Source organism: Episyrphus balteatus, chromosome 1 (genome assembly GCF_945859705.1).
Source record: "Episyrphus balteatus chromosome 1, idEpiBalt1.1, whole genome shotgun sequence".
Lineage (NCBI taxonomy): Eukaryota > Metazoa > Arthropoda > Insecta > Diptera > Syrphidae > Episyrphus > Episyrphus balteatus.
Genome location: NC_079134.1, coordinates 99,979,161 through 99,988,198, shown reverse-complemented (window position 1 = coordinate 99,988,198; position 9,038 = coordinate 99,979,161). Strand labels below are relative to the sequence as shown.

Here is a 9,038-nt window from a genome sequence, read left to right as displayed (position 1 = left end):
TCGCATTCCAAAAGAAATTCGACTACGTTCTACGTAGTCACTACATTCATGAATGTCCCCTTTCTTGTTTGATGCACGGAAGTTCATAAGTCTGCTTTTACATGAAGACGCAAGAGTCAAGATTCAATGAAGAGTAAGGGAGAAAGAAAGTTCGAAAAAGAGGGATGGAAGATTTTTTACCCTGTGAGTCCCCGGTCGAAAATTTTGAGATTCATTTTGACGTCTCTCTTTGATCTTGTTCTTTTTTTTGCTGTTTTGCTTTAATTGATTTCGTCAGTGGCAGAGTTCGCTTCGTCGGATGTATATTATTTGGGTGTATACTAACTTTTGTTAATTTATTTAAATGTTTTCGTTGCACATAGAGCCCCCTGATGTTGTTTTTTGTATATTTTGGTGCTTTTTTTTAAATAAAAATAGATACGAAAACAAGAACAAGATAAAATAAAAAAAATAGCTGTCAAATTTGCGTCTTATAAAAATTACTACGTGTAGAAGCGCGCGACGCACCGAAGGGAAAATCAAAAGGAAATTCAAAGATAATTTCTGCGCCTTGCGTTTTCATGTAAAAGCAGACTAAGAGACAACTGCTTAGGTATAGGTATTTTTCTGCATTATGTACACATTACAATACAAATCTAATGAAACCAGCTGTCATTTGGCTGGAATATTGGAAATATTTGCTTCGAATTTCATAATTATTGAGCGATTCGAGGCGACTCGAAAGGGAGATATCGAATCGTAAACAATGGACTTTGTATTCCATAATCTGATATCTGCTCTGGCCGAGGAATGGGAAAATTTAAACGACACCCTTATAACAAAACTTACACAAGGCATGTCTAAGAAAATTACTGGTTGCATTTTTGGAGAAGCAATACACACTACAAGAGAACGTAGACCTGCTACAAACAAATTTTTAAATAAATATGTATATAAAATGTTATTTTATGAAAATTTCGCTTTTTTTTTAATTCTGCCTTTAATTTTGAATTTTAAAAATGAATTACTTGGTTTTATTGTATTTAATAAAACTGCATTAATAAAACTATTCTTTCTTAACTTAATCCAAATTATTGCAAAATTTCAAGGTGCACCACTTGTTGTAACTCAGTGTAGGAGTGAATTATTTCAACACGAAGCTGTTTAACTATCTTTTTACTTCTTTATCATGAATATAGTTACATTTTTGTGTATATTGCATCTCATAACAACTACAAGCAATTTTTTGTATGAGAACGAAGATAGTCAAATGTTACTTAAATTACATACACATATATCTTTTTTTGTTGTTTTTTTTTTTGGGTTAAAAAAGAAATAGATAATTACTAAAATTTTAAACTATTGATTTTCTATTCTCAAACGCGTTTTCATTTTTTTTGGTATTTATCATTCAAAAGAATAATTTATTTAAGGACACAGTTCATTTTGAAAACTAAGTTTAATATTTTTACACCTGTGCACATACTATTTAAAAACGTGAAAAAAAAAACAGTTAAGACGATATAGTAATAACTACTAACAAGAGAAAATAAATAGGTACATATAATAAATTTCGAAGGCTTAAAAATAAAATAACTTAAATAAATGCTTGAAATAACTTAAGGAATGTATTTTCCTCGACATTAGAATAAAGTCACAATTAATTTATAAAAAAAATAAAGTTTATACTCTTTGAATTTCAAATAATTTAACTTCTGTATCATACCATATAGCCGGTTCGACATTTCTTAAATAAATGACACCCCAAATGTACGTCCTAAACCAGGCTGTAGTTCCACTATTAGCCTGATATTTTCTGATTAAAATTGGATGTGGCACAGGTAACAAACCGACCAGTGTTCCATGTTGAAGAAACTTTAAAATTTCGGATTCATCTGTAAGTCCTTTGTCGATGCAGATCTTCTCAACTTGTGGCACCAACACTTGTAATAATCTCATTATCGTCTGCAATGGTAATTTAGAGCGCCAAGAGACAATCCATTCGGGTGTCGGGGTCCAACGATCTTGAGTTGATGGTACCATGCGAATACTACCACGTGTTGCTATCGACAATTTCGATATCGGTTCTTTGGGAGGTGGTGTGTCCGACCGTGATTCAGACGGTGATTTTTGAACAGCAATCACTGCTGCTGCTCCTTCAATTGCAATGGTCCCTTCGGGCGAGCTACTTGGGTGCGCTGTTTCTCGTTCGGTCATTTGATTTATACCCGGTGTATCGAGAAGAGAAGTTTTAAGCGTTCCTGGTTCAGCTGGCAGAGCTGGTCGAGATCCTTCCATAGTCGATTCATCTTTATTATCAATCGATTCAACTTCAGACTCTTCTTCTGTGAGCGGATCTTCTTGCAGAACTGGTATTGTAGACGCAATTTGTTTAACCATCGCATCAGGCACTGGTGGAAGGTTGAATTTACAAAACTTTCTCGTACTTAAACACTTTGCAATTCCAGTCATGTCGGAGGGTAAATTTGCCATAGCATGGAATACATGTCTCTTCCTAATGATAGTATAAACCAAATTTGAGTTTCCATCGAATTGGTACTGAATTATGTTATTGAATATTTCAAGAAGAAAAAACACCAAATGATGATTAGATGGCGCTGACAATAGAAACCAAGGAGTGCTAAATGCTTCAAGAAGATGCAACAGCTTTACACTGGCAACCATTGATAGAGTTTTCAAATATGGCGACACATTAACAAGAATAGTCAACAGACAATCGAAAAGAGGCTGGAGCCTTTGATGTCCCGTAGCTATAATCTTATGAAATACTGTGATGAGCAAATCAGCATGAGTTCCTGTAAATACAGGAATATCCATTGGTACTGTAGCTGTATAAGGTTTATTTAGCCGAACTCCAAAATTCCTTTCGCCAGAAAGAAGCAGAAGAATAAAGACACCAATATGCATAAGTCCAACGCGAGATTGATCAGCCCGTGAATAATTCAAATGATAAAGAATCGGTATTAGAATATCTAGCACGTCACTGCTCTTAAGAACAAAGTATAGGAACTTTTTGTTATAGTCGCAGATCTTCCAGAAGAGTATTAGCAATTCCTGATGGCAATGTAGACGTTTAGTAGAATTTGGAAGATAATTTTGGACAAGAGGGTTATTGAGGAGCCTTGTGATACCTTTCAGAATAAAGAAAAAATCCTCATCGCGATGTACTCTAGATAAATAATTGATAAACAAATTATCTCCGAAACCTTCGTCAAAGTTTCCTCCTGAATGCATGATCATATCATGATCAAGGGTTACGATCAAAATCTGTAAACATGCTTCCACCAGAGGTTCAGTTGTGTCGAAGAAAAGCAAATGATTGTAAGGAACTCCAAAGCCGACTGGGTCATACGCACACACTGTGTTAAGAAACGATGTAAACAACGGCAACGCATGACGATTGTCGGCGCTAGTAAAATACGCTATCCATTTATTAGGCTCTTCAGTTTGGTTTGGCAGCTTATAAATTGGTTCACTGAAGCATGTCAATAATAGTTTAAGCAGTTCCGTGCGCCGTCTTTCCATATGGGCATTTTTTGGAGGCGAATGAGCGAATCCAACACCTGCTTCCCAGATATATTCGCAAGAATCAATGTTGGCCAACTCATCAGCCTTTTCTGGACCTGATTTTCTAGTAATAAGGACAGTAAAATCTGGACAAAATAGCAAATCACAAATAGCATTGACCAAACTCTGAGCAAGAGGAGTTTCTCCGCTGTTGACTTTTTGGTTGTCATTCGAGCCAGGTAATGAAGACCAAAAGAAATGTTTCCATTCTCCATCCTCAAATATGTACGGTAAAATTCGAATGAGCAAGCGTACACAGTTCAGAACGCACTGTTGCTCAGCCTGAGTGCGGCAGCTGCTATCGACCGCAGCTGCCAACTTTTCAACAGCTTTGTAACACAGAGTGGCCAAGTTAGAAGGATTTTCAGTGCGTAAGTTACGTATTTCATTTGCAGTTACCAAAGCAAATACATCTTCAAGGCTCGTAGTGTGGCCACTCCAGAATTGATCCCAGAATACATCATCATCTGAATCAATGGTTTGATTTTTCGTTGTCAGTTGAACAATTGCTTTGCGAAAATTCAATTTGGAATCCGTATTACCCATGGCTGATTAGTTGTGCAACAGCTGTGTTTTTTTAATAATTTGGATTGGTAGATCTTTTTTTTTAAATTCTTTTAAGTAATACTTTTTTGATTTTTTCAATTCTTATTGGACACGACTTAAAAAAAATGGAAACACACAAAGTTAATTGGATGACAGATAGAAATTTTTTCTTGACACAACAGTTCATACGTTCAATAGAAAAATCTGAACACTTAAGGCATTGATGACATCGAGCCTCCACAATTGGAGGCATTGCGGCACAGTACACATAAAAAGGTAATATATTCCGAACTGACATTGGTCGCCAGATTGTCAAAACATGACACTTTGGCAACCAATGTCAGCTACCGAATTCTTAATTGTTTAAAATACCGACGAAAAACGCACAAAAACCGATAAACCACGCACACCACTAATTTTTAAACAATTATTTACCATTTTCCGCGATGAAACACGAAGAAAATTTGTTATTTTTCGATATATAATATTTTTAAATGACATTTTATAAATTAAAACAAAAACAAATTTCCTATTCACTGCGATTGAAATATAAAAATTTAAGGCCCACCTGAGAGATTGGTGCCCATTTTAGACAAACAAATTTTGACAACGTTCGGAATATATTACCAGTTTGGAATTTTTTTCATACAAGTACCCTCACCGCTACCCGTACCGCTACCGCATACCCTCCAGTGTGGCCAAGCCTTTAAAGGCTTGGCCAAACCGGAGGGTACGCGGTAGCGGTACGGGTAGCGGCAACGATATTTGTATTAAAAAAATTCCACACCCGAACGTTGATGTGTCAGCCTTTAAGGCTTGGCCACACCGGAGGGTACGCGGTAGAGGTACAGGTAACGGTACGGGTATTTGTATGGAAAAAATTCCAAACTGACACATCAACGTTCGGGTGTGGAATTTTTTTAATACAAATATCGTTGCCGCTACCCGTACCGCTACCGCGTACCCTCCGGTGTGGCCAAGCCTTAAGGCTTGGCCACACCGAAGGGTACATGCGGTAGCTTTCGGGTTTTTCTTGCATTTTTCTTATATGTTTTACAAAGATGTACAAAAATGTATGCTACCAAAACTAGTTAAATACATTTTGTCATTCCAAAGGTGAGTTTTCACGTTTTAAAACTAATTCTAAACAATTTTTGAAAAAAATAGTTCGGTAGCACCGATTTTAAACTGTTCAGAGAAATCTCCGGGCTAAACAAGTAAGCCCACGGGGCTAAGGTGGTGTTGTATTTCATGGTATAAAAAGACAAGGTATGATCATTAGAGCCGCCATCTTACAAAATGGGGTAGTAAGGTTTTGACATTTAATATTTGACAAAGTCAAAAGCAATAACAATTTCCAAGACAAATTTGTTTACAACAACAATTTCAATGGGCAGCTGTCAAAACCTTAAGTAGCCATTTTTAAGTTTTGACAGTCTCGATACTGAGTTTTTTCTAATGATCATACCTTCTCTTTTGTATGTATTTAACATGGTTGTATTTAACATGTAAATTGCTTAGCCCCGACCCCGGTGGTAATAAAAAAACACACCTATTTTACTTTCTCTTGAAAGTAGTAGAGGTAGTTTACTACTAGTAGATGTTTTGGTAACTTCTTAGTGCGCATTCAGCGAGAAAATATCGAACACACCTTCATGTAACGTAGAAAAAAGTACCCAGCAAACGCAGAACTACAGAAAAAAAAACCGGTGAAATACGTACGTAAAAGAAGTACTACTTGTCCACTGAAAAAAGATAGGAGCTCAGGAAAAACTCAGTTATATACTTTCGGTATATAAGATTACGTGAAGCAGCTATATCTTCTTCTTGCATGCAAGATGAAATAACTTTCCCCTCAATTAAAAGAACAGACAAAAATGTACTTTAAAAGTACATCCAACGCAGCACATCTGGAAGTACAGTAGGTACACATAAGGTGTGTTTTTTATTACAACCGGATTTAAGGCTTGGCCACACCGGAGGGTATGCGGTATAGCGGTAACGATATTTGTACTAAAAAAATTCCACACCTGAACGTTGATGTGTCAGTTTGGAGTTTTTTTCATACAAGTACCCTCACCGCTACCCGTACCGCTACCGCATACCCTCCAGTGTGCCCAAGCCTTTAACTATACAAAAAAAAAACCCAGTCTGGGCCAAATTGTCAAAACATGACAATTTGGCGACCAGTGTCAGCTACCGAATTCTTAATTGTTTAAAATACCGACTAAAAACGCACAAAAACCGCCATATAAGCAACGTTGTTTACGATTGCTTAACTTAAACGCCATTCACCACGTTTAGAGCTTGCTTAGAGCCATTTTAAGAATGATTTGACCACATATGAATTATTATTAAGATCGTGAGCTCAGTATCATGCTATTAATTTATCTAGGGTTTTGATGTGAAGACTACATTTTGTTTTGAAATTTAATTATTCCCTAAAAGGAGCTTGTATTTTAAATTGAAACTAAAGAATTGAAAAATATTAATAAAAAAGAATTAAAATGGTTAGTAAAAATCAACTCCCTCTTTTGGCTTTGACCTGCGTATTTTATTGAGGAACCCGACGACGTAAGCAAAATCATCGTCAACGAACTTATCAGTGTTTTTATTTGCAGTCAAATTTATGAATAGGTATTTGTTTACAAATACATACTTACAAAATGTCAAAAACCACGTGATGTTTCTAAAATGTAGTAGTATTTTGTACTAGATTAGTTAATTTCTCCTCATTTTTTGACACTACTATCCTTTAGTTAATCATTTGTGGGAAATCAATTATAAATCCAAATTTAAGCAACGTTGCTTAAAGGCGAATTAAATATTTAAGCAAGCTTAACTAAACAACCATTGAGAACCAATTTAAGCAAATCTAATAAATACGGCTACATATGACTAGTAAAGTAATTAAAGTAAAAAGCCCTACAGCCATATTATAAAAGAATCTTAAAGGTTGTTTAACTTTAAACCACCTCTAAATAGGTTTTAAATACAAATAGCCGTATTTATTAGATTTGCTTAAATTGGTTCTCAATGGTTGTTTAGTTAAGCTTGCTTAAATATTTAATTCGCCTTTAAGCAACGTTGCTTAGATTTGGATTTATAATTGATTTCCCACAGATGATTAACTAAACAATAGTAGTGTCAAAAAATGAGGGGAAATTAACTAATTTAGTACAAAATACTACTACATTTTAGAAACATCACGTGGTTTTTGACATTTTGTAAGTATGTATTTGTAAACAAATACCTATTCATAAATTTGACTGCAAATAAAAACACTGATTAGTTCGTTGACGATGATTTTGCTTACGTCGTCGGGTTCCTCAATAAAATACGCAGGTCAAAGCCAAAAGAGGGAGTTGATTTTTACTAACCATTTTAATTCCTTTTTATTAATATTTTTCAATTCTTTAGTTTCAATTTAAAATACAAGCTCCTTTTAGGGAATAATTAAATTTCAAAACAAAATGTAGTCTTCACATCAAAACCCTAGATAAATTAATAGCATGATACTGAGCTCACGATCTTAATAATAATTCATATGTGGTCAAATCATTCTTAAAATGGCTCTAAGCAAGCTCTAAACGTGGTGAATGGCGTTTAAGTTAAGCAATCGTTAAGCAACGTTGCTTAAATGTGTAAATTCTTTATAAATACAAAAGAGAAATTAAAAGATTAATTTCTCGTGTGGGTCGTAGAGAGCTAATTTTTTTTAAAATTGTAATTTAAAGGGCTACAACAGTATTTTATTTTGTTAGCCAATACTTGCACTGTTTATAAAATAATAAGGCAAAAGTTTGCTAAACAAAAAAACGTCTTATTTTTTATTTGTTTCAACAAAAATAATGTGCACCAAATCGATAGAAAATGTTGTAACGAACAATTAATAGCTTTATTTTTTGTCGTAGGACACTCTGAAGCCGAGTTATTCCCAAAACACGATATTTTTGGGTGTTTTCGCACCGGTTTTGCATGCGTTCATTTATCAATTGCTCGGCCATCTTTGGTGATAAAGAGCTGATTTTTTCTGTAAAATGCAGGACATGAAAAGGGCTACAAAATAAATGAGAAAAATGTCAATCATGATGTAAGCTTTTTTCGAAATAATGACAAAAATGTGTTTTTTAACAGCAAGAATTTGACTTTAAATGGCTGCCATTTTGTATTTACTCACTCAAATACAATGAAATTACATACAACGATAGAAAATATTATAAGGAAGAGAATGTATGTTTATTTTTTGATCTACGACAATCTGGAGCAAAGATATTAGCTTAGAAGTAAAATATCCCACAAAATGCATTTTTGTGACTAACTCCGCTAAAAAGAATGATCAGGTGGTGAGAAATTGGGTTTAAGCCTTTTAAATATACCTCTATCGATCCATGAAATAAAAACTGACAGTGCCTCTCTGCGCAAGGTGAGGCCCTTTTTTCCGACGCTTTGACTGGAGTAATTGAATCATTTATTTGCAAAACATGATAAGTCCATGATTTTAAATTTTTCAGGAGAAGAAAAAAACGTTCTATTTTCTTTTGATATGCGTAGAAAAATTTATAAAAAATACATTCTGTAGAACTCTTGCCTAGCTACAAAATACCGTTTCGTTACTAATTTTTGGAGCGATAGCTCAAAAGATAAAAAATAAAAACGCTTTTGGACTTATCATACTTTAAGAATAAACGGATGTGAAATTAGTTTTTAAATGGATATGCAATTTTGCTTTTAGCCCCAGTCTATCAAACAATTATATTTGAGAATAAAATACAATGTCCGGACTGCTTATTTAACTTTAAAGTAGCTTTAAACTTAAGATTTTCAGCCATTAATCTAATATACCATTTACACAAAAAGAAGCTATTGTTTATTTTCAAAAGATGATAAGTCCGGGACTTATTCTGTTTTTGATACTAAAAAAA

At 34.4% G+C, this 9,038-nt stretch overlaps 1 protein-coding gene across 1 annotated transcript; it reads right to left on the bottom strand.

Moving 5' to 3' along the window:
* Positions 1 to 1,581: 1,581 nt before the first annotated feature.
* LOC129905558 (protein HID1) lies at positions 1,582 to 4,289 on the bottom strand. The gene has a single exon (XM_055981050.1). The coding sequence runs from the start codon at positions 4,111 to 4,113 to the stop codon at positions 1,663 to 1,665; it is 2,451 nt and encodes an 816-aa protein (XP_055837025.1). The 5' UTR covers positions 4,114 to 4,289; the 3' UTR covers positions 1,582 to 1,662.
* Between the last annotated feature and the right edge of the window lie 4,749 nt (positions 4,290 to 9,038).

What these genes read in the sequence shown, in the direction of transcription:
- LOC129905558 (XM_055981050.1), bottom strand. Translation starts at nt 4,113, where the DNA reads ATGGGTAATACGGATTCCAAATTGAATTTTCGCAAAGCAATTGTTCAA.